Here is a 26550-nt window from a genome sequence, read left to right as displayed (position 1 = left end):
CTAAATGGCTTAGCGTTACTGTGTATTGTCTCTCTCGAGTTTACTCTGTTCGTAAATGCAGTGTTTTACTATAATAAAGTGATGTTTGGTTCGGTTTTGCTCATGCATTCTGCTTTTCACCCACATGAGCACAGTGTCAGTGAGACAAATACATCTCAGCTCTCTGACATGGTCTCTTGTATAACATCGTTTTGAGCTGTAGGATTTAGCCTCTGGAAGTAAGAGCTATGTTGTGTGAATTACATGATGTGTTTAATGTGACTGACTGTCCTATAACTGGTTGCAAATATATAATGCAGTTGGCCTTTCGTCAGTTAAATTACTGATTTGGTACTTTAGAGCATCTCGTTAGATGCTCACTAAATAGACATGGATCATGCAAGTACATTTATATGCTTGTATTGACTTGGTAATTCAAAGGTTCAAATATTGTTAGACACCAACATTTTGATGGCCAAATAATGTGATCCTACAACACTGAATTTAATCATTAAGTGGTTCCTTTATTGCTATAGTAAAAGGAAATCTCATAACTTGACTACACCACCTCCACTTTCAGTAAAGGTTTCATTTTATTTCAATTTTTTGAGCTCTCTTGCATTTACTGTACAAGATTTCCTTACAGAAAGTCTGATGGGCAAATTCTGACTGACCTGTTCTAAGGTATCAAGGTCCACTGTTTATTTGGACTGTATGTATGTGTGTGTGTGTGTGTGTGTATATATACATATATATTTAATTTCTTTATTATAATTAAAATTTAAATTGGTTTTGATGTCCTGCATTGTTATTCATAATAAACTTGCCAAGCACCTATGTTAATACTGACATTATATATAATTTCTTCTTCTTCTTCTTTCGGCTTTTCCCTTCAGGGGTCGCCACAGCGAATCATCTCTCTTCACCTATCCCTATCTTCTGCATCCTCAACCCCCACTAGCTTCAAATCCTCATTAATTACATCCATATACCTCCTCTTTGGCCTTCCTCTTTGCCTCCTGCCTGGCAGCTCCATGTCCAACATTCTCCTACCAATATCCCTCCTCTGAATATGTCCAAACCAACTTAAACTGGTCTCCCTAACTTTGTCTCCCAAACGTCCAACATGAGCTGTCCCTCCGATGTACTCGTTCCTAATCCTGTCCAATCTTGTCACTCCCAAAGATAACATCAACATCTTTTGCAAATACGTCTCTGAACCATTTCTATAATAATTAATGCTTTAAAATTCACAATTTTAAAACAATACACATTTATCAATATTTATCAGTATTTTTTTATATATGCACACAGGGGTCCATCAAAATATATAAACGCTCAGAATATCAAGCTAATGCTGCATTTATTATAATTCAGTTCCAGTTGATGTAGAAGCAGAGGCAGAAGTAAGGATCATACTGAAGATGTACAAGATTGGCAGAGGATGTATGAATACTCACAATGTAAAACACTACAGTCCAAAGCCACATTATCAAAAAGCAGCACAAGAATAGACGTTGATTTCTCCACTGCTTTAAAAAAAATAATAGCCATTAACTTTTCCATTTCATTCTGCTCCTGGCACTAAAATCATATTAATATGCAGTGGAAAATGTCACCAAATAACATTTGATTTACAGCCATTTTCATTACATTTCTTTCAATGTATTTAGTCACATGTATACAAATATTTCTCAAAAAAAAAAGTAGACTACATGATTTTAACAGTGAAGTGGTGAAGTGAACTGCAGGCAGATTTTAGTTTATAACACTGTAGCATTTAAGTGTGTCTGTGGTTGTTTTGGATTGTCAGTTACAGCAATTTATTATAGTTTAGTACAGTTTTAGTCTGTATTTGTGCATATGATTGTATTATTCTTGTTTCTTTTTCAGTAAACTCCTTTTCCTTATAATAAATATCATGTCAAGCAGCTTTCATTAGTTGAGACAGAGAGCCAAAATAAAGAACCATATTTTACAGGTGAATATGATTTTGACCTTTGATCAAGACAGTCATAATTTCTATATAGCAATATATATTTTTTGTTTATGTCTCTTTGCAATTAAATTTCCTTTTGACAGTACGTCATTTCTTGACCTGTGAAACCTCTTTAAAAATTTTTTTAAAGGTTTTCTTTAGTTTCTTATGGTAGGTGTTTTCATAGTCTGTGACCAATTAATATATACCATTACAGACTTTCAAAGTTTCACACCCATTTATTGTGAAACGTTTGTGGACACCTCACAATTGTATGTGGCACCCATATGTAGGCCCAAAGTGCCATCATGACAATGCCCCGTGCACATCTATGCCAAGTGACATCCATGAAGACATGATTCGCTTAAGTTTGGAGTGGGAAAATCTCAAAAGGTTGGCACAAAGCCCTAAACTTAACCCTACGTAACAACGTTAGAAAGTACTAGAATGTTGACATGGCCTCACTAATTCTCTTGTGGCTTAATGAGTACAAATCTTCACAGCCACACTCCAAAATCTAATGGAAAGTAATTATAATAGCAACAAGAGGTCTAATTCATAAAGCACATACATGTTATGGTCAGGTGTCCTTAAAATGTTGCCCATATTGTATTTATCATCAGGGAATGATTACTGGGCTGACTTATGTTGTTTGCAATTTAAACCAGATCTCTTTTGAAATTTGGAGGATTTAGTTCATTTTTCTAGGTATAAAGAAAGTCATAGCAAAATCTAAAAGATTAGCGCATTTTACAGCAACTCTTCAGACAATTGTTATACATGCTGGCTTATGTGAATGCAGTTTTATTTGTGTAACCAGCTTTACATTTTCTATGCGGTAACACAGAGCTCTGTAGTGGAGATTTGAGTGCACTCAGACTGTTGGTCCTGTTGGTTTCTAGTCGGATGTCCAGGAAATCTCTGGACCAGGACTAGTCATGTGGGCTTTCTCACTGAATCTGTCGTGCCACAGACTGAGACAGGTTCCCTAGTGTTGTGGGCTCTGGAAAAGCTGTTCTGCTCCCTGTGAGAACGGAAAGGAAGGCAAAATTCTCGAAAGCATCTCTTGAAATTCTCATCCAGGAAAGCATAGAGGACTGGGTTTAGGCTGCTGTTCATGTAGCCAAGAGCAATGCACAAGTGCCAGCTGATGATCACAAGTGGGTTCTTCTGGTCAATTTTTATAAAAGTCTTAACTATGATGAAGATATGAATGGGTGTCCAGCAGATAATGAAGGCTGCCACTACTACCAGCACCATACGGGTAATACGGCGCAGGTGCCTGTCTTTTTCTTTGGAACCAGAGAGCAAGCGTACACTTTTTAGCCGCAAGATCATCAGACCATAGCAGATGGAGATCACCAACACTGGCACCACAAAGGCAACGATGAACACACAAATATTTGTCGCACTTTCATAATACCTTTGAGGGTCAGGAAACTTCAGCATACAGATGATTTTACCTGAGAAAAGACAGGAAGTTCAGTAACAATAGTTTTAAAGATTGGATTTTTCTTTTACTTTGAGGCAAATCTGACCTCACCCATTAAGCTGGTAGGGTAGTGTTCTCATTTCTTATTTAGCCTGTAGCTTTTTTATATATATGTATATGAACAAGTCTTGTGCTCACATGTAGGCACTGCCTGCATCAAACAAAAAATACAGAAAACCTGTATCTTATAAGTAGGTTCCATTAATCCATTTGTACTGCCACAATATTTAATCTAAAGGTTGATCTGCTAATACTTGATTTTCCACAAATTGAAAATATAATGATCACAAATTACATTTTTAATGCAATAAAAGTTGATTTCGACCTAAGGAGTAAATTAGTTTACACTTTATAATTTGTAATTATGTGCACAATCCTTAAATGGCTAGAGCAATAATATAGTAACTTGTATTGTGACAGAGAGAGTGTTATGGGTATTATTTTATAATTATTATCTGCCACATGAACTCTACATATTTGTTTCTTGTTCCTAGTATCCACATTGAACTACAGTATTTTCTGTTCTCAATATGCCTCTAAAGATGATACAGTATCTTGGCTCTGAAGTTTTCATTTTCAGGTTATTTCAAGCATGCTCTCTATTCTCTACTGCTTTGTTAATAAAACAGTACAACAATACAAAATTGGTACTACTTGTAACTGACAGAATCAGGTCATCTTTAGCACCCACTCACCATTTTCTTTGACTCTTGTTACAGCAATGATCATGACTGGAATACCAATGGCAGATGACAGTATCCAGATGAAGATGTTTATGATCTTTGCTTTGACTGGTGTTCTGAATTCAAGAGCCCTCACTGGGTGGCAGACAGCGATGTAGCGGTCCACACTCATCATTGTAAGAGTAAAAATACTGGTGAACATGTTGTAGTAGTCAATCGCAATGATTATTTTACAGAGTAGTTCTCCAAAAGGCCAGGTCCTCATCAGATACTTGGCACTCTGGAACGGCAGTGTGCTGGTGGCCAAAGCATCAGCCAGAGCCAAATTGAAGATGTAAATGTTGGTTGCAGTGTTCATCTTTGTGTACCTGTTGAGTTAACAAAGTTGTTGATTTGTATAGCATTATTGTCCAATTATCAGTTGTGGTTAATACAAGCAAAAGCTTCAACTTTGTAGAAAAACTGTCTGTGCAGAATGGTCTCTCTTATTTTTTACTTTTTGTAAAACGGTATGTAATGTGGGATGTTCATTTGCATTAAGCAGTGAACAGGTGACCTGGCCCATAAAGAAATTTACTTTATGTCAGTGATAAACGTAAGTAAATGTTAACTGAGAACTTCCCAGCAAAACCTAAATGTTTCAGCTAAATATCCTTTACTGCCTAAGCAAAGTGTTCCTAAGGCTGTCGAAATGATATCAACCAGATTCACATATCTGATGAATTTTTAAACATATTTTATGTTTTCCACACACTCTATACCCACAATATAATTACATATAACAGACTCACTCTTCTCTGTGTGTCATAATGTCATGATTACTTCTTAATGATCTGGGAGGAGTCTTGGAGTCTTAACTAAACAAAAGATGTGTGGCGTATGAGACTCTAATGGCAAAACAAAAATGATCTAAAAGGCAATAGAAAGAAATATTTTATAGCTGTTGATTCCTGTTAATTCTAATTAGGTTTTCAAAGCTTTGGATAATGGCTCTTCTGCCAGAACATAAGTATATTTTCGATTATTATATCAGGGCTGATTTAAAATAAGGCTTTAAAAACAATACAATGTACAAGCCACTTAGAAGACATGTCGTGTCAGTGTTCTTGTTTTTCTGATTGATTTGCATTCCCCTAGGAATGTATTGGAATGGCAAGTCCTATTCTTTTGTTTTTATTATTGCTGTATTTCCTGTGCCTACTGCTTGTACAATAGCCCTGACCAATGTTTTCCTCTTTTCTCAACTACAGAATGGTGTGATTTACTCCCATTGATAGCTCTCTGGACTTTGAGGTGATTTATCCTTTTTCCAGGTGAAACCTGGGGCTTAAACTGGGATTAGACATTTAGACCTGTTCATTCATTCATTCATTCATTCATTCACTCATTCATTTTCTACCAGCTTATCCAAACTATTCTCGGGTCACGGGGAGCCTGTGCCTATCTCATGCGTCATTGTGCATCAAGGCAGGACACACCCTGGATGGAGTGCCAACCCACCGCAGGGCAGACCTGTTCATTGTAAAAATATTTTTTCATTCATTCTAAATTTAATTATACATTTTAGTATAAACAAAAAAAAAATTCCATTTTGATTTGAATACTTTCAAAGTGGACTGTATCACCAAAAACACCAACTGTACTTTTATCTTTGATTATATATTTCTACATTTCCCTTCTATTGTCTCTGTACTATCTCCACCAGTTATATAGTATAATATACAATACATGGCCATTCTCACTTCTAACATTATTATATTATATTCAGTTATTCATGATAACAGACATTTCCACTACTAACAGATGCATAAAATTAAGCACATGCCACCTTTGCCATAAGTCAGGTTAAAAATTTATTTTACTAGATCTGTCTCACTCAACTGCTATGAATGCATACATTTGTGTATTTTCTATGTCGGTTTAGATGTACAGTCTTGTCTTGGTAAGTCTACAACATCTGTGTAAAACAGACAAAAATATCAGAATATAAAATCCCAAAATTCACTCCAGCTAACTGAGCAACCCAGGCATTGTGAAGTCTCGCTGTTGTTTTTCCATCTAAACATTTCTGAGCCTATTTAATCTGTTGGTCTTCACAGAAGCAATTTGTGTAATTTGACTTCTTCATCTTCTCTCTATAAGCCTGTGTGCTTAAAAAAATCTAACTCTTTGACTCTAATATTCAGTGCAGTATCTTTTTTTCATCATTTTGCCCAGATAACGAGTCTGTAAACCTAAGAAAAATGTTAGTACTGTATGAGTGTGTTTGTTTAATGCAGACTATATAAACGGAACCACTCTAAACAGATCAGCTGTGCTAAGAAATACACAATTATTCGCCGGTTTCAGATTTAAAGCATGTGATATTTTGTTGTTGGTTGGTTTGTTCGCTGTGCAATAGAAGGGATCTGTACCTGATCACTCCGTACATAACCAGCACGTTTCCTAACAGTCCCAGCACGCAGATGGCGGAGTAAATGGCTGTGATGGAGATGGCGATGATCACAGACGCGCTCTCGCTCACAGCGCTCTGCTCTGCGCTCCTGTTATAAGGAAGTCTGGTCGGTTCCGAAAAGTTATTATTATAGCCCATGTCTGTATAATATGCACCAAAGCCGCTCTCGGTCACTGCAGGAGGATCCATGGCTTTCCTCTCGAGATTTAAAGGCAAATGCAAACGTGTGCGAGTTCGATGCGCGCAGTTTGCATGAGTGTGTAACGCGCCCCAGTGCGCTACGGCGAGTTGGACATGCACGCGCATTAAAGGAGCTCCTTTTGCACGTGTAAGAAAACCTGTCCACACAACACACCAGATTCAACCCATTAACCTTCCTGAGTTGACTCGAAATGTGCAGGACACAGGATCAACCTTTATTGAAAACCTTTATTATAGCACATGAAATTTGCTTGGTTCAATACAAAGGAACCTAAATATATGAGCTTTTATTGCCAGTGAATACCACCGAAAACTAATTGTGCTGTTTAATAACACAGACCATGTGGCATAACAACAAATCATGATTTATACCATTTATTTCTATTCAGACACACCCATGTTGAACACTAGTTGCCAGGGCACAGCATCAGATGAAAAAGCACTTTTGGATAATGGCATCTGCCAAATGCCTTAAATGTAAATGATGAAGAAGTGCAGATTATTGATTAACTCAACACAGTCACAGAATCATCAGAAATCATCCCTTAACTTTATATATACCACTGGAAAGATTCCCAATTCTGACCATGCAGAATTCCCGTCCTTCACATTTTAGCCTTTACGGTGCTCTAACACACTAGACATTCAACTAATCAGCTAATCAATAGTTCTTCCAAGTTTAAGTGACATTATGACCTCCTATTTACTGTAATAACTAGTATGTCACAATAGCATAGCTTTAAAATCTTGGTCTCGCATAGAAGTAACTGGTTTGAGATGTAGCCTAGCACAACAAAATTCAGTAGTGTCTGATAACTTTCCAGAAATCCCCAAAGTCTTCTGTTTGGTTGGCTGTTTTCTCTCTGTCTTATAAAAGAATATAAAAGCACATGCCAACTTAAATACCATCTGGTTCCATCCATTGTTGCTATGGGTACAAATTGTTCTGCATACTAACCATGCCATGCTGTAGGTAATGAAAGGTAATCCTTTCATTTTTACACTGACTAATCTGACCTAAATCTAGAAAATTCAGACTGCTATAGAATATGATGAGTTTTCATTCAACGTACCACTATAGCACAAGCATAGTTAATCCATGTTGTAAATCATTTTGATTCTTCATTGATAAATATTAAAATATATTTATAAAATATTAGTTTCTTGCATAAGGTATACTTTCTATTTTCAGACTTGGGGGACAAAAAGGCACAAAACTGACACCTTACATTTGAAAATACTTCCTACAATAATAACCATGACAATTATTAAATCAGAAAATGATTTAATACAAGCTCTGTTATGGGTGGAAGATTTATTTTTCCATTACTTGCACTCCACCCAAAACATTACACAGCATTCTCTAGCACACACAGGCTCTAACCTATCATATAAGATGAGATTCATTTTTATCTGTGATTGATTATATCATTGACTTATTTAATCACATATTCATACATACACATATAACTAGAAATACCATGATTTAACAACATCTGTACAGTCAATAAACTTTATTTAAATACTTCTTTTTTATTTTTTTTATGTTCATGAGATCAGATGCACTCTGAAACACTGGTCTGCTGTAGGACTACATAATTGTGTTTATCATTAAGAACCATATGTGATTCTTCAACGGAGACCTCTTCTGTACTTCACTGGGTAAATGAATGATGGCCATTAAATGGTAGATGTAGCTCGATAGATCGATGCTGGATGGAAACACATGATGCTGACACAGAGATTAATGGATCTCTATTCCACATCATTTAGAGTTACATAACGTTTATTCTTTGCAGAACGTGCGGCAACGTTTAAGTATTCAGTGTTTGCTTACAATATCTATTATATCACTTGTATGACTACTGCAGGATTACAATCATTGTATTTCTTTTTTTTTTATTATTTGCTTTCTACCTTATTATGTATGGCAAAGGAATACTGCTGTTGTGTATAAAAATAATAAATGTTTGAAATAATTAGGTTTTTTTCTTACATATAAATGCATAATGACATATTTGATATGTTTGATGCATAAAAGGTGTGTAAAAGTAAAAAACAGTGGCTCTGTTTGCTGTGGGGGACATTGTGCTCACATCATTTGTGTCCTTTTGTCTCCATGATGATGATTCACATGGCACAAGGGCTCACTGAAGGGCTTGATGAAAATTATTCTCTGTGGCCTTTACTACCACCATGTCTATACCGATCTGAACATCTACAGATGATTTTGGGACAATGTTTTATACAGTGCCTTGCAAAAGTTCATACCCACTGAACATTTCCACATTTTACACGTTACAAACACAAAGAAAACTGCATTTTATTGGGATTTTATTAAATAGACGAAAGAAAGTGGCACATAATTGTTGAATGAAAATTATAAATGGTGTCCAAATTTTTTTTTATTTTTTTTTTATTTTTTATTTTTTTACAAATAAATAACTGAAAAGTGTGGTGTGCATTTGTATTCAGCCACCTTTACTCTGATACCCCTAACTAAAGTCCAGTGAAACCAACTGCCTTCAGAAGTCACCTAATTAGTAAATAGAGTGCACCTTTGTGTAATTTAATATCAGTATAAATACAGTACACCAGACAGGTCACAGATAAAGTTGTGGAGACGTTTAAAGCAGGGTTAGGTTATAAATTAATATACCAAGCCTTGAACATCTAACAAGGCACTGTACAATCCATCATCCGGAAATATAAATAGTGTGGCACAACTGCAAGCCTATCAAGACATGGCCGTCCACCGAAACTGGCAGGCCGTGCAAAGAGAGCATTAATCAGAGAAGCACCCAAGAGGCCCATGGTAACTCGGCGGAGCTGCATAGATCCACAGCTCAGATGGGAGAATCTGTCAACAGGACAATTATTAGTTGTGCACTCCACAAATCTGGTCTTTATGGAAGAGTGGCAAGAAGAAAGCCATTGTTGAAAGCCATAAGAAATCCCGTTTGCAGTTTGCGACAAGCCATGTGGGAGACACAGCAAGCATGTGGAAGAAGGTGCTCTGGTCAGATGAGACCAAAATGTAACTTTTCGGCCAAAATTCAAAATGTTATGTGAGGCAGAAACCTAACACTGCACATCATCCTGAACACACCATCCCCAACCGTGAAACATGGTGGTGGCAGCATCATGTTGTGGGGATGCTTTTCTTCAGCAGAGACAGGGAAGCTGGTCAGAGTTGATAGGAAGATGGATGGAGCCAAATACAGGGCAATCTTAGATGAAAACCAGTTAGAGTCTGCAAAAGACTTGAGACTAAGGAGGAGGTTCACCTTCCAGCAAGAGAATGACCCTAAAAATACAGCCAGACCTAAAATGGAGTGGTTTATATCAAAGCATATTCATGTGTTAGAATGGCCCAGTCAAAGTCCAGACCTAAATCCAATCGGGAATCTGTGGCGAGACTTGAAAATCACTGTTCACAGGCCAAAAGGTTCACTCTCTAGATGTGCAAAGCTGGTACAGTAGAGACATACCCCCAAAAGACTTGCAGCTGTAACTGCAGTGAAAGGTGGTTCTACAAAGTATTGGCTCAGTGGGGCTGAATACAAATGCACGCCACACTTTTGAGATATTATTTGTAAAAAAAAATTTGGAAACCATTTATTATTTTCCTTCCACTTCACAATTATGTGCCACTTTGTGTCAGTCTATTACATAAAATCCTAATAAAATACATTTTTGTTTGTGGTTGCAACGTGTCAAAATGTTCAGTGGGTATGAATACTTTTGCAAGGCACTGTACATATCTATGTCTGCAGCACCACTGTCATCAAAACACCAACTGAGGGAATATCTTTGGGATAAATTTTGTTATGCCATTAGATTTGTGTCCATCATTTGATTCTGGAACTTGTTTTCAAGCATTTTGTAGTCTAACTTGTTGCTTTTGAAAAATGAAAAAAATGCACTCTAGTCTTTCTTTTCAGATCCCATGCCCTTTTATACTTCCATTGAGCAGTTCCTGGAATTGATCATTATGAACCTCAGTATCAGTTAAAAACCTGTAGGCTGAAATGTAATGTTCATATAGCATTTATCGTTTTTTCCCCAAGTGTTGAAGAATATATTGAGATGCAGATGATCCTGTTTGTTTGAGGGCTTACTCATAGGCAGGGTCCTGGCATAAATATCACTAATGTGACATACAGAACAAACCACGAATAATATTAACATCCAATTATTTCCCATGCTTCTTTTACCAGAAAAGGTCTTGCATTCAGGCTGTTGGGAGCTCTACAGAAAAACAGACCCTCAAGTTCTCTTCATTCATTTTGAAAGGCCTTTGAATCTTTGCACTGTATTTGGATGTAATGGAAACAGCCTGCCATTAATTATTGAATTTATATACAGTTAGTAGACAAGGTGAAGGCTGTACTACAGCTTGTTTCCCATGTAAGAAATCTAGTTTTTTTTTTTTTTAGCTTTTTCCCATCCTCTAAAATTGTTTTTTACATTAAATTAAAACTTGCATATTTCTTATGTTGATTCGTGCTATTGATCCTGAAATTCACTCATCTTGCTAATGTTAATTTGTGTTTATATGCATTTATATTTTAATGAAATATATTATTCACTGCTATATTATTTATAGTAAATAACCAGTTTTTACGCTTCTGTTTGAATTTATGATTTTAATCTGCCCTAAATGTCTTTTTCCTTTGTTTACATTTGTTTACGTTTTCCTTTGTTTAATTAAATTCCAGTGGAGAATGTAATTCCTTCTGTACAAACAACACTAATGTTTCTGTATGTGATATCCCACAGGGCTTAGCTGCGGTGGTGGTATAAACAGGGAGGAAACAGGGCATTAGATAAGGAGACAGATGACACTTGCCTTTGGGAATTATTATTGCTTTCTTTTCTGACTAGAACAGTATTAACAGCAGCACAGAACACACAATGCTCTCTGCTTCTTCTCCTGTCATGAGCAGGTCCATGGGGACATGTCACTCTCTCTCGCTTTAGCAATTTCTTATGTTTATGTTATTAGATACACGGATTTTGCACATATGCCAGAAGCCACAAAAAAGCCCTGAACACAAGCTTGAGCGATGTGCAACTTCACAGCCCACACATCAGCCCACACAGCAGCCCACACAGCAGCAGCTGAATGACTCCCACATCAAAAAAAATGCTCCTCAAGTGGGGAATTTCATGAGACAGCTCTGTAGGTTTTATTTATTTATTAGTCTACCTGGAACATGTTTGTATTATGAACTTCAACAGTTGATCTTCTTGTATATAAGACATAATGTACACATAAGAATTCAAACAAAAGTAGGAAATAGAATATTAGTTTCTTGTAATTGTACAACCCCTTAGGTAACAATAACATACTGTATACTGTATGTAAAATTCACTGCAGTTTCTTAGACTTCTGTTCACTCAAGCTGGAACATATTTTACCGTCCTGAAGAGTCACATTAAATAATTAAACATTAATAACAAACTACATGCCTTTATCCATTGTCATTGTGTTTTCCAAGCATATTTTTAATACTGTGAATCTTTTGTTTATACTGGACCATAGAGATGCTAATTAATTTGTTTAGGAGTTTTATTGTGTTTAGAAACTCTCTGTCTTTCTTGTTATCTGAACAGAGTTGCCCCTGTTTGGTAAAAATTGTTGTGATGAATGTGACAGTTTCTCTTGACACAATTTATGTTGTGAACTAGTGATAACAACAACTACTACTACTACTACTACTACTACTAATAATAATAATAATAATAATAATAATTATAATGACTGTTGAGGTCTATAAATATCAGGTTTCCGGTTGCCCAGAAGCAAGATTGAAAACTAATTAAATAATTAATGTTTTACTGCACTGGAGGCTAAATAAGATCAATACACCATCTGATGATTAATTATTAACATACTCAAATAAGAATAAGCAGATGTAGTGAGATTCTGGTAAATACAAGTTTGAAAAATGCAGTCTAGTCAATGATGTCACTATCTCTATAAAACACCCACTTCAGCTCAGGATGGGCTTTTAACTAGCTGAATATTTGACTCAAGTGTTTGCGATCCAGCATCAGGATTGGGAACGTTGTAGGAGTTTACAAATCCCTTGTGTTTCAGGATTCAAGAGTTTATTGTCATGTACAGTAAACAGTGTGCTACACCATACTTTGTAATTATTTCTCCAGCAGCCTAAAACATAACAAAAATTAAAAACATAAAAAAAGAATAGAATACACAAGGTTTGAAATGACAAATTTAGTTACACAATTAATAATAATGCATTATTACAAAAAGTGTTGCCTGTATAAAGTATACAGTGTGCAATGGAACATAGATGCATAGGTCCTATGGTGGTAGATGGGTCATTGTTGCTTATTTGCATTCTTTTGTTTTTATAATTGCTATGTGACTAATGATTCTGAGATTGTTGATTTGAGCCAACCAATAATCTGCATTTCTTGCTTTATTCATATTGTACACCCCTATTTGGTACCTTGGCAACAAGTGTTAGTTTCCAGTTTCAGCAAAGGTAAGACTCACTTGTGAATGGAAATAAAGTATGTGGATTAGAATTTGTGCTCTACACTATTCATCAAAAAACACGGTGTCAAGGGGATTATAACAAACTCTGATAAGTGTTGAAGGGCTGAAACCTCCCACTGGAATTAATCTTCTACACAGCAAGATGGAAAATAGACACAATATTGGCAACTTTTGCATCTGGTCTTTACAGGATGTACAAGCAAGTCAGTTCATGTCCACTCCTCATTTTGTCTTCATAGAGCAAAAACGATTATGGAAAAACCATATAAAACGGAAACTAAATACAAATATTAACTATAAGAGACTTTTCACATGTGCAAGGTTGATTAATCAGTATATTTGTGATGAGATGACAAAACACTACTGGCTACCTGAAATAAAAAAAATAACATATAGACAAGATAGAGCAACATTACGCTTGATGATATTCTGCTCTTTTCATCCAGAGTGTATATACACTTCACTTCATGTTCACAGGGTAGGTTCCTGGTCCAACATGAATGACCAGGATAAAGTGGTTTCTAAAGATAAAGGCAAATTAACTGCTTAAATGGTTAGAAGGTGTTTAAGCTTACAATCATGAAGTCTGGGGAATGCCTAAATGGCAGCATGACTATAGCTTAAGGCAAATAGAAAAAAAGGGAAGTGAAAGACATGTCTTCCTTATAAACTCTTAGATTTGCCTTCCATGAAAAGAGTGCAGGGGGGAAAAAAGGGTCAAGAGGAATTTGTCAGGAGGAAGTCAAGAAATGAGAACAAACTTTCTTTTACCTACAGATGGCATGTTTCCAAGCATGGAACAGTTCTTCAACTGTATAACATCTGTATATACACACACAATTAACTTCAAGCAAAACATTATTCACATCACATGCTTACATTTTTATAAGGTTTAAACTAAATTAGTTTCTGTAAGAAAAAAGATTAAGGAATTAAGTAGGTATCATGTTTTTGGATGCTCCCCCAGATCAGAGTAAAATAATAATCTCAAAATACCCCAAAGCAAAAAAGTAGAAAGATTCTTTGGACTTTGCGTGATGTGAATGTGTGAATTTATCACAGCACACTGGGCCAGGGTGCAAGCTTACAAGAGTTGATGTCTATGGCAATAGCGAGATGAGTGGGCTGAAATGGACAAGGTGTTTGATATCCTAATGTTATCCTAAGAGTACATATCAGTGCTGTATACACAACAAGTGCCACAACGGTTATGTGTGTGAAAAGAAAAAGCTTTCACCAGCTTAAGTGCGGAAGAGAGATTGAGGCAGTTTAGACAGAAAAGAGTGGTGGGTGTGACTAAATGAGCTGAGATTTACTAGAAATACAAGCATAGTGGATTCTCAGAGAGGAAATGAGAATGCATCGTCCCAGAGGCAATAAAAGAGGAACTGTTCAACAATCAATTTCTTATGCTATAGCAACATTGTTTGTTTGTTGGTTCTGAGATTGTGCACAGATAGTTACTGCTTTGGCCAAACACACAAACACAAATCATTCATAACATTAAGCAATAAAACTAATAACATGTTTAAAGTAAGTAGAATAATAACCTCATTTATTGATTTATAGATAGCCGAATGAATAAACAAATGTAATTATATCTTCTACAGTTCACATATAGCACTCCAAAAATTTATTAGTTTGCAGGCTTGAAGTCTAATTTAGGTCTGTTATGATGATAGTCCCGTGACACTAGCTATCATTCATCTTCAGAAATATTGACTCGTGATTGCATGACTGGAGTCTTCACTTTCAAGAGGGATATAAAGTGAGAGCTTTACTATAACTGAGACTACAGTTCATTGGCTTGGATTTATTGGAGCATAATTACGAGGACCATATTTATGGGAAATTATTGACAAATATCTTAGGAGTGGCAGAGCTTCATCTATCCTTATGAAGTGTATTTATGGGAACTGCAGTGTAGCTGGTGAATCTTTAAGAGGGTGAAGGGTACTTTGGGGAGATGAGCAAAAAGGATATACAGCTGTTTTTTGTTCATTGCCATCTCTCCCTCTCTCTCAGCAGTGAGATGAGTGTGTGCAGCCAAGAGATGAGCAAAGCTGAAGTTAAATAGTGAGCAAAAGTGCACATACTGTAACTGCTTGCTGATAATGCCAAGAGACACGATCACTAATAAGAGCTTGACTTCTTACGCTGAGTTTGTCTTGTTCTCTGAGCGTCATGTTTCCGGAACTGTTACAAGCTTCGAAATGCCCCTCAGTATGTGTAATTATGACCACACCCGTTATCTGTGGTTCATTTAGTAGCTATAGCAGCAGCTCTGACGACAGATCTGCATGTAATTCAAATGTAATTCTAAGCTATTATTGTTGCCATAGTAACAGTTTATTCACTGGGACTTGTTTGGCAGACTCTTCACATAAACTAGGATAACAGACTAAGTTTAATGCTTTGATTTAAAAATGTGAGTGAAAAACAGAAACCTAATTGTATGATATGTACGTTTTGTGTTAGGAGACATTTCTTTAACATTTTTGGAAGCGCACTCTTTACTTTTTCCTTGCTTGTACAACTAAACTATTCCATTCAGTGACATCATAAGAGGACCATGTTGTACCATATTACAACAGTGAGTGTACATCTGATGTATGTCTATGCGTGTTTATTACCAACATCAAATTACATCCATCCATCCATCCAATTACATTTACAGGTAATTCTTCTTATAGTACAGGTTCTTCCTTTCCAAGGAATAAAAAAACAGTTTATCTGTATTTCTGCCACAATATCTAGACACTTTCAATTAGCATGATTATTAAATGCTAAAACGGTGTTTTATTCACAACAAAGGAAAAGTATTTGGGAAAACTATTTTAAGCAGTTTATCTTTAATTCTGTTTCCAGGTAACTAAACACCAAATCCTGAGCTTCCAGTGATAAAGAGAACAATTCCACACATAGTCAGTAGTTTAGTGAAGAGAATAAGAATGAGCCAGACAGCATAGTACTTATTAAGGCTCAATATAGAGACAGGGGCATTATTAGCTCTGGCTTGCGTCTTTCTGTGGCCATGGGTGCAACAGATGTACTCCTCACATGTGATACTGCCTTTAGCTTTAAAAACCCAGATGTCTCCTATGTCTTGGGTTTATTTAACACATAATGCAAGCGTAAGTGTTATTAAACATGGTACAGATAACACTTATAGACCACAAAAATATCTTCCACTTCAGTATAAATACAGCTTTATTTACTAAGGCACAACTTGATCATTAACATTATAACTGTAGTGTATTAATTCAAACAGCCTTTAAAGAAAAGCTAATACTAATATTGATGCTTTACAATAATTATTTGTTTATTTTTATTGTTAGAATTAAATTAATTTATATAGAGCTTTTCAGCTTTGTCATTAAATTATTGCTCTAGCATTTACAAAGCAATCAAGGACAGCAAAAATTCAAAAATAACTGTTACAAATGGATTTCCAACTTTTTTTTTTTTTAGTTTAAATTCCACTTCAAATCATGCAGTTAATGTATGTGGTAGAAAAAAGGTTTTTAAAAAAATTACTGAATTTAAAGACAAAATTAAAATTCTTAAAAATGTTCTGGTTGCATTTTCTATTGTATGGCATTGTTTGATTTGTAACTCCAATAATCAATGAAGCCATTACAACTTTTTAAAAATGGCACACTACAGTATAATCTATATTAAAAAAGATCCCAAGTGTTCACTGTTGATCTGAACAGGAATCAGCAAAACTGAAAAACACAAACACATATTAAGCAGTAGAAATAGATCAGCAAACCAAGCACATATATTTATGTTCCTAGTTCAACAAACGACTAGTGAACTCGGGAAAAGTGCAATGTACAAAAGGGTGTAAATGGTAATATTGACAGTTATTTAATAAAATGTACTGTATATTCAATTAGCACAGTGAAATATCTGAAATGTTTTTCTGTTAAACTAGAACTCCTTACCTTCCAGCGGTTTCCACACTCATTGCATAGTACAAATGTAGTCATGGGCTCATCAGCACTCCGGGTTTGCACCTGTGCAAAATCACATATTGAAGATGTGCCTTTACATGTATTTGAAATGCTCATAACAACTAAGACATTAAGCAATATCTACTACTTCATCACTAAGATCTTTATTTCACTTATTTGCTGCAGAAGACAGAATGTTATACAGCAATGGATTGTTTTTAAATAATTTTGCTTAATATTGGTTGTCATACTGTAATGAAATATCTTATATATTCCATATAGTTTTGACCCTTATGCAAAAAGAAAATGTTTTAAAAAAAAGGAAAGAACAAAGTACCTGGTTGTATGTGCAATTCTTTTTCTTGCATTTGCCACACTGCAGCAGGTCAGTCGTAGTGCCTCCAGTCTTGGCCATCTGGTGCTCACGGATGGCTTCCTGAGTCAGAATGTTCCTTAGCTGCTTCAGCTCATCACTGGCCATTTCCTACCTCACAGAGAACATTACAGAACTGGTCTAAAATGATTCCATGGCTGCCAGAACTTCACAGATTTGAAAAACACTACATAAAAATGCTTTGTATTTCTAACTGTGACGTAATACTTAAAGAGCATTTTGGCATTATTTTAATCTTTTTGTATTATATGTGAAATGAAACATGAGCTTAGAGATGTGAAGAGTTTTTCATAATATAGATACAATATCAATACTGCCTGGATGCAGAACCTAAGAAATGAACAACCAATGCCATCCCCACCTGACTACACAGTCTATAATAACAGTTCAATACCTAAATAATTCATACACACCTCAGCAGTCATGGTGGCTATGCGACTCAACTCGATTGCTCCTCCCAGGACATTCTTGCGTAAGTTCGGATTCTTTGGATCTTTCAGATTGCTGATGCGGCTACGTACTCTGTTTTTATATTTCATATCTGTGGCTTTAATCTCCTGGTAGATATTTAAGGAGACAAGATCAGTTAAGGAGAGACTGAGGAGTTTTCACTTATAACAATATATATACAGTATATCACCATAACAATAATGGCCAATTATGCAATTTCTTGTCCTTTCATCTCAATTTTGACTGACAGCTCTGCTGCAGCTCTTTGTCTTGCATTAGACTGTGGCCACAATGATATACATCACCACAAAAATATTTCCTGTTTACCAATATTAGATTTCCAACCAATTACTCATTACTCTACTTAAAAGATATGTCAGCACCAGGATAAACAGCAAAGACACCAGCATTATCTAGTATAACTTTGGTTCAAATATAAGGAATCTACAGTACTAAAAACTGAATAAAATTTGTTCCTACAGTCATTTTCTGAAAGAGTTGTCTGTCTGTTTGTGAACTGTGAACACCAAGTGTCTTGACTGGATTACACAACCAGTATATACATTATATATTTAATAGGTATCTTAAAATATGTTTACTTTAAAAATGACTGAGAATAATCTTCTTGATTTGAAAGGATATGATCCTCAATTTCAGCTGCCATGGAATCACAGTTTGCTCCATAATATTTGTAGTCATCTGTAGGTAGGTAGAAAGGCGGAAAGAAAGGCAGAAAGAAAGGAATGAAGGAAGGAAAGAAAGGGGGAAATCACTCGATAATGACCTTCTCCTGCTAAATCAATGCCCATAAAATAGACATTTGGTGTTTTGCTACCATCTGTGCGTAGTGCAGCTGACAGCATTTCAATGCACTTGTCCCTGACTGAGTCCCCAGTGAGCAGGTGAGGGGAGAGAGGACCACCAGCAGGGCTGAAGGATGGAGACATAGGGGTGGTGGGGGTGCTGGGTGTCTTTGGGGTCTCAGGTTTACTTTTTCTGTTCAGATAAATATAAAATATCAAGATAGATTGGCACACAAATCACAAACCACTGATTCTGATATTCATTTAATACAATATTGCTGTGACTGATACTACTGAGTGTAGTATTACAGCACAACATCTGTGTGAAACTGGGCATCACAAACTTACATCACTTGCTAAAATAGCCCTCTGGTGTATAAATGTGATATGAATCAGACACAGTCTGCTTTCCAAACATAGCCTTAGCTGCTTACTGTAGCTACCTACAGTACTGTATTAGTTACAAACATCATATCAGTCTAACCACATGCTGTGCAATTACTGATATGTCTAATCAAACACACTTGATTAAACTTATTGGCTAATTACTAATTAAATGATGAGCTCTTTTCAGCAAGTGAGACTAAAGTCTTCAGCCTAGCAACAGGATGCACTGGGAATTTATCCAACACATACTAAACAGTCAGAATATCACCTTTGCTTAACTTCACTACTAAAAAGTAAATATGTTGGAGACCTCATGCTATCCAAAAAAATTAAAGGAAGGAAGAGACTTGATATTAAGTGTACCGTCCATCATTACTGTCTGTGGACACCTTTCTCTGTACAGTTCCAGGGAGAGTTAACTTAGGGCCATGAGATTCTTTCCTAGAAGACATAGAAATATTCTTAAATCCATTACAGATTTCTGTAAATTAGTGATGAGTATAACATAGAAGTGAGCAACTAATTCTTGCCTTTCTTCCGAGAGCTTCTTAGACAGGGGTGAGCTTCCCGACATCGAATTAACCGAGTCTCTTCTGTGTAAGAAGCATGTTTTATATTATCTGTCCTAAACAATAACATTTCCTCTCAAGATAAATAAAAAATAGTAAGAGACAAATATTGTACCTCTGAGGTTTGGAGTCACTCGCGTGTTGTCGCTGACCAGACTTCGAGTCTGTGGAGTCTTTTCTGGAAAATAAATAAATAAATACAGAAAAAACCCCAGAAAAAAAACAATACAGTTTGTAATGAAAGCTCATCTCCTATCCTAAAATAATTTTAGATTAACTAGTTTAAACCGCATGGCACACTTGATAATGTTTCTGATCACACCTTTCTTTCTTTGCATCATTGAAGAGTTTTTTTGGAGGCTGGTGACTGAAATCCGTGGAATTTCTTTTGAAAAAACAATAAGAAACTATCAGTACAATGAAAATTTAATATGAAAAAACTGTCATAAATGGAGCAATTTTTTTTTTTTACTATGGCCATCCACAAGCTGAGAAATCACAGCAATCTAATTCATGCACTGATGCTGCCCTCTGTCTTTCATCCTTAATGACACATCTATGTTCCAACCTGTCTTTCTTCATGTCTGTAGATAGTCTTTTGGCTGGTTTACTCTCCCCCAGATCTCTGCTGACATGGGAAAATTATTTGAACTTTTTAAGGAACCAAAATGTATCTTTTCACCACATGCATTTTCCAGAGAATCCAGCTTTTACTGTAGTTTCACAGAACTAGTACTAAGACAATCCAATAGGTTACAAGCTTCAGACCTGGTTTTCTTATGCTCAGCCATCATCTGCTGTGCACTTCGTTTTGGTGCTACCATCTCTTTTCTACATTTATTATAGGGGAGAAATAAATCTATTATGAGATAATCACTAAAAATATCCAAAACAACAATCCAATCTGTTAAGATTGCATGCTAAACATCCAATCATAACCTCTCTTTGTCCTTGCTTTCTTTTTCTTTGCCTTTCTGCATGTCTAAGGAAAGACGCTTTGTAGGTGTAGAGGGATGAAGGTGAAGAGGAAGAGGAGGAAGAGGAGCATCAGGATTCACAATCTCTTTCCTAATAAAAACAAGAATTAACTATTGATAAAAAAAACAAAATCACAAGAATCATGTACTACATATTTTTCTTCTAACCATGCAAAATGGTTATATAAAGAATTTTAGTAATTACAGTAAAACCAGAACTTGCTTCCATTTACAGTACCACACCATGAGCCTAAAACTGAATGGTCTGTTAGCAGCTAATCTCCCAATGATAGAAGCAAACACTTTATTGCTGTGTAACTGGGAGTCACAGAGAAAATATCTTTTAATCACCTGCCAGTATATTATTTTACATGATCGTAAACTAATGAAGGACTGACTGTTTACACTGTTTAATTTCCATCCAATGTAGAGATTACATTCCATTGTGAATGTCATACACATTAAAACTGTTGTGGTGAAGAGGTGAGTCATTACAGCTTTCTCCAAAAATCCCAAATTTCACCACCACAGGTCACCAGAACCGGAATATAGGCATGTTACCCTACAATACGTACTAAGTCACACTGTTTACCACTCTTTAAACACAGTAATGTAGGGACCTACATTCACAGTAATGTTGTGGATGGAGCCGCCTGCAGACTGCCTTCTTTTTACCATTGTTTCGTCAGGTGTGTGGTCTGACTTTGGCAGGAAGTCCATGGTGAACTCAGAGTTTGTGCTGACCCATAAGTTCCCCAGGAGCTCTTAGTTGCACTATTATAAACTGTTCTAGATATGACAGTATTTTCATTTACATAATTTACTGTTCAAGTGTCACCAAAATGAGGATGGGTTCCCTTCTTAGTCTGGTTCCTCTTAAGGTTTCTCCCTCTCTCAGGCTCGGTCATCAGGGATAGATGTTCAAGATATATAGTATTTAAAAGTAATTTTAAACTTCAAATTTATATATTCATTTATGAGTCTTTTTCTATACTTCTGTAAAGCTGCTTTGAGACAATGTGAATTGTTAAAGGCACCATACAAATAAACTGAATTGAATGGTATTCTGTAAATTCGGTAAAGTCCAAACAAGAAAATTGACAGAAACACTTGAGTATTTGTTTTGTATTCACTGCATGTTCTCAGTACCTACTCTTCTTCTGGACTGAGGATCCATGAGATGCCCTAATGCTAAAAGAAAAAATTAAACATATGGACTTGTGCTAGTATATGCTTCCATGTGGCATTAGAAAATCCAGTAAGATCATCTGGGTGAAAGATGATTAGAATCTGCAGCAGCAGTTTCCACCAAGAGATTTCAGTCTCAAGTACTGTTTTGTATATATATTTATTAATTAATGAAGCTCACTGTCCTTGTTCTTTATATCTCTGACAGCCCAACTATTGTATCTGAGACTTCCTGGACTCCGGATACCAGGGTAAATAGTTGTTTGACCTGGTTGTATGGGAGAGCTCCAGGGTATGTCTCCAGGCTACTTGCTCATACAGGACTTCCACTGCAACCAAACAGATAAATCTGGGCCAAGGAGTACTGTCACAGCTGTCAATGCCTGATTTCACCCACCAGAGTTCACTACTACAGAATCATTTGTTTCCATTGTTAAAACAAATTCACAAAAGTAATGTTTAATGCTTGCAATGTAGTTTGATTAGATTATATTGCATATATTGCCAGCACTACATAACCTCTCTGCAATACTCAATACTCTACTGTGTATGTTAGGTGTTTCTCAAGGGCACAAACGAATAAACAGTGTGTTATCAGCTAAAACCAAATCTTTGACCTCTTGTTGCACAGCCAAGTTCAATTGTGCCATATTTGCTGGAGGAGTAGTGATATCAGCATTGCTGCATTTCTTTGGCGGCTATCCTCTCATTTAAGTTGTTTTTACAAAGTATAAACAATGAGATGTATATACCATAACTAATCCTATAATATTGGAACAGCAAAAATCTTCACCCAATCTCCACAACAGGAACTTGTGGGAGTTTGTAAAAGTATGTTAGTTTTACATGCAGTAGTTTGATGATAGCAAAGTAGGTAGAAAAGTCAGAGAATTGACAGATTTAATTACAGAAAACACATGGTGCACTTAAATAAACCAACTGGAGGCAAAAACTATGCAACCGAAGGTTATATTAAATTTTATTGTCATGCTTTTGCAGGTTTTGCATGACAAAACCTGCGCAGCTCACAGTATCAAATAACTTCTGGAGTTTAATTCAGCATTCCAAACAAACCCTGACCTTGGTTTCTTCATCTCTAAAGCACATTGTTTCTGAGCAGGAGGATGCAGATGAAGAGGCAAAGGTGGAAGTGGGGCATTTTGATCTGGAGTCTTTTTTCTATGTGTAAAAATAAACAGTGTAATTCTGTTATTTGATACAGAGTCACAATGTGCTATTTTCTGTGCCATATTTTTGGCAATGAATGACATTTTTCCAAAACAGACCATTTTTCTTAAAAGCAATGACAACACTATTTTTAAAATCATGCAGAACCACATTCTGACCTCTCCTTAGGAATCTCTAGAGATGGCCTTTTATGAGAAGAGGAATGATGAGACTGAGAATGTTGTGAGGTCAGAGTTTCTGGTGCCACTCTTCTGAAAATAATGCTAAATATTAAGAACTTATCTCATCTGTCCGCTTAATGTTACTTAAACATGTTCTCATAGAGTATGTTTCTGTTTATGCTAATGATGCTGACCTGTCTTTCTTCACTTCAGGCTGGTGTTTACGAATATGAGCAGGAAGAGAATGGTGAAGATGAAGAAGATGAGAAGAACTTTGTGGATCGGGAGCCTCTGTCCTGTGTAATTAATTTTGTATTCAGCACCTCAAAAACACATGGCAGTAAAATGAGACTATAACTGAAGTAATTTATAGAAGGCGCAACATCAATAGCCCTTAAGACTCAAAATACACTTCTACATCTGATACAGTATTCAGCCTGAGAAGTGAGAAAGAGCTCTTGACTGATTGCTCTTTCATTCTTCAGTGTGTGAATGATTATAAACAAGAAGCTGCATAACACAGGAGAATCTCCCTAAACATTTTCACATTCCATTTAGCACATAACACACTATTATTAAGTTATATTAATGCCTAATATGCTTTGAAGCAAAATAAAAAATGATGAGGCTCGTTTTCAAAAAAGACCAACCCTCTTTTTCTCTTTGGATGAGAAGAATATGAATTAATATGTAGTAGGCTATGGGGAAGAATTATGTGAAGCCTATTGTTACCATTCATTTTGAAGCCACTTAGAGCATCAACATGCTCTAAGGTAGAGCAGGGTTAAATGTCCACTGAAGTTAATCCAATATAAAACAATTTCTTGTGCTGTAGATAGCAAAGCTATCCAAACCCAGAGCTCAATGTCCACTGTCTGTGTCATGAAAAGAAGTTTATTTTATTGGTCTTATTAACCTCAGCAACGCCACCTTTAACCCTGTGGTAATCTACCCTGAAAGATCAAAGATGTGTAACTAAAAATCACACAAGTTAATGATTAGCGCTACAACACACTGAACTATACATAATGATGAGCTTCACGTAATGAAACAGTGCTGTTGTTTACACAACCCAAACACATACGCCAATTGAAAGCACACCACCAGATTTTAATGATCTGTTGATCAACCACATTATAATATCTCTTCAAATTTTCTATAAAATTTGTATAATCATTAGCAAAATTATAGAAAAAATGAATGTTAATGCCATGCAGATTCACTGAGAACACACACTAGCCCTAACCTGTCTTTCTTCACGTCCACTGATGAACACTTGAGAGGAAGGACGGGTGAAGTAGAGGAAGATACACTCGAATCCATAATACTGATCCTAATAAAACATAAGAACTCTTCAGTCTTGTGACTCCATTTCATCACTGATTAAATTAGGAGATACACAACAAGGTTGAACTCTCACCTCTCCTTTTCTTTTGTGTGATTACTGACGTGTTTTTCCTTTTTGTGGTCACTTTCTTGTCTTTCTTTCTTAAACACTGTCTCTTTTCTGTGCTTATTACCTGCTTTCTTGGGACTGTTTAAACTTGATTTGGGGCTGGCAAGACAAACAAGTTCAATTTGAATGTGTATTCAATGTCTTCTTGTTCTTCTTACTTAGTTTCAGTTCATAAAAGCCTGCATAGTGTATGGTTTCACTTTCAAATAAGCTTGCAGTTTTATTGCTTAATGCTAGACTTACCTTGTGTCTGTGTCTGAAGAAGGTCCACAAGGTGACTTTGTACTGTCTCCACTCCCATTTTTCATCTCATTTGGTCTTTCTGCCTTCTGGGAATGGCTGGGTTCTACACAGGCAGGATTATTAATTTACTTCTATATCTTTCTGTGTATTGTACATTTCTAAACAAGTAATAAACAGTAGACAATAAAATCTTAGCTACCTAATAGCCTCTTCCAGTTTTTTATAAGAATCTTTGCGAGGGTGACAACATCCTCATTTCTGCAGTGTTTTCTTATTCCATTAACAGACATACCGATTCTTGTGTCCTGTAATATAATGAAAAACACATAAAACACTGACATTAAGATATAACTAACTAAAACAGTGTACAGAGATGTAATCATCTTAGAATCATCTTACTTCATTTCTGATTGTCATTGTTTCTGATGTATAGCTTGACTGATGCTATTTTATTCTGAGTGATAGTTTGGGTTATAGTGTGTATAGTTTCTGACACTGTATATATACCCTAGCATTGCTTTTCTTACCTGAAGTAACTTCAGGGTCATATTGAATTTTTGCAATTCTCTCAACAGGTCAAGAGCACCTTCCTGAAAAGAATAGGAAAAAAAATTAGATATATAATATGTTCAAACGGTCAAAATGTTACCCTGAACTCTGTGACTTATCTAAAAATGGTTACTATATTAATCAGTTCACTCCTCCATGTTGTTGGGGGCAGTGACCCAAATTCCAATTCTACACTATCGGGATGTTTTCAAAAAGACTAAACAACGTAGACGCAAAATCCTAAGTAAACTAGTTACAGTCTGCTACTAGTTCCCGATTTGTTCATGGTCGTATAGCAGGAACAGGACACTGATAGTAAGTGTACAGTCCTCTACAGGACACCTGTTCACATGTGCGTCTCCCAGAGCGCTTCTGCACGAGCCATTTCTATTCTAGAGTTTTACAATAAACTTCAAAGGGCGCATCCATTAAAAGTAAACAAATGCACGACGAAAGGCGCACGATACAAGTATTCAAATACGATACACGCTGAAACCCTGAAACGGGAGGGGAAAAAACCCAACAACGTGAAGCAGGCGTCAAAATAACTCTCACCGTGTTATTCCTAGACACCATTTTGTCTAGCTTTTTCGCTATCCGTATCAGGTCCTCCTCTCGCGTCATTGTGTACGCATGAGTTATCCCTACTGTATAAAAGTATCAATAAAGTCGAGAAGCTTTATAGCATGTAAAGAAAATATAACAAAACAAACGCTAGTAATGTTAGAAGTTTGGTTCGCAGTTGGAGTTTGTTTCTGCAGAGTCCTGTTTGGCCAAAAGGGGCGGGTCTGTGCAGTACGAGCCTCTAAGCCAAATGCCCTGGACACATGACAAGTGCCAAGAATAGAAAGGAGGTCGAACACAAGCTTAAGACCAATACTGAATGCAAAGTGTTCGTTTTTAGAA

The 26550-nt window shown here is 36.2% G+C and overlaps 2 protein-coding genes across 20 annotated transcripts; both read right to left on the bottom strand.

Annotated features, from left to right (window-relative positions):
* Nucleotides 1–1325: 1325 nt before the first annotated feature.
* oprd1b (opioid receptor, delta 1b) lies at nt 1326–6865 on the bottom strand. The gene is made up of 3 exons (XM_027148950.2): nt 6547–6865; nt 4145–4500; nt 1326–3420 (listed from the first exon to the last, which is right to left on the bottom strand). Exons 1-3 carry the CDS (start codon nt 6774–6776, stop codon nt 2894–2896), a joined length of 1113 nt encoding a protein of 370 aa, XP_027004751.1. The 5' UTR covers nt 6777–6865; the 3' UTR covers nt 1326–2893.
* A 9647-nt stretch (nt 6866–16512) lies between these two features.
* On the bottom strand, nt 16513–26458 carry tcea3 (transcription elongation factor A (SII), 3). Of its 19 annotated transcripts, none has more exons than XR_003441002.2 (22): nt 26200–26457; nt 25623–25685; nt 25295–25400; nt 25096–25198; nt 24817–24951; nt 24643–24729; nt 23591–23692; nt 23394–23486; nt 23128–23226; nt 20822–20950; nt 20651–20713; nt 20451–20510; nt 20205–20267; nt 19998–20060; nt 19844–19906; nt 19677–19754; nt 18959–19119; nt 18766–18822; nt 18087–18241; nt 17617–17767; nt 17271–17342; nt 16513–17048 (listed from the first exon to the last, which is right to left on the bottom strand). XR_003441002.2 is itself a non-coding variant. In XM_047811455.1 (22 exons), exons 1-22 carry the CDS (start codon nt 26266–26268, stop codon nt 17040–17042), a joined length of 1977 nt encoding a protein of 658 aa, XP_047667411.1. In that variant the 5' UTR covers nt 26269–26453; the 3' UTR covers nt 16513–17039. The 19 variants fall into 19 exon arrangements, 16 of the variants coding, with proteins under 16 accessions (XP_047667411.1, XP_027005143.2, XP_027005144.2 ...); XM_047811455.1 differs by having other exon boundaries at nt 17617–17763; nt 18087–18236; nt 18761–18822; nt 26200–26453; XM_027149342.2 differs by having other exon boundaries at nt 17617–17763; nt 26200–26452.
* Nucleotides 26459–26550: the final 92 nt, after the last annotated feature.

Source organism: Tachysurus fulvidraco, chromosome 3 (genome assembly GCF_022655615.1).
Source record: "Tachysurus fulvidraco isolate hzauxx_2018 chromosome 3, HZAU_PFXX_2.0, whole genome shotgun sequence".
Taxonomy (NCBI): domain Eukaryota; kingdom Metazoa; phylum Chordata; class Actinopteri; order Siluriformes; family Bagridae; genus Tachysurus; species Tachysurus fulvidraco.
The sequence above is the reverse complement of the archived record's forward strand: the minus strand, read 5'-3'. Positions and strand labels throughout refer to the sequence as shown.

Coding starts and splice junctions, on each gene's coding strand:
- tcea3 (XM_047811455.1), bottom strand. CDS start 26,268: ATGACGCGAGAGGAGGACCTGATACGGATAGCGAAAAAGCTAGACAAA. Junction 23,487..23,590: donor CCTGAAGTGAAGAAAGACAG/GTCAGCATCATT, acceptor CATTATTTTCAG/AAGAGTGGCACCAGAAACTC. Junction 20,268..20,450: donor ACAGACATGAAGAAAGACAG/GTTGGAACATAG, acceptor TTTTTTCAAAAG/AAATTCCACGGATTTCAGTC.
- oprd1b (XM_027148950.2), bottom strand. CDS start 6,776: ATGGATCCTCCTGCAGTGACCGAGAGCGGCTTTGGTGCATATTATACA. Junction 4,501..6,546: donor GTTATGTACGGAGTGATCAG/GTACAGATCCCT, acceptor TTAACTCAACAG/GTACACAAAGATGAACACTG. Junction 3,421..4,144: donor AACAAGAGTCAAAGAAAATG/GTGAGTGGGTGC, acceptor GTCTTTTCTCAG/GTAAAATCATCTGTATGCTG.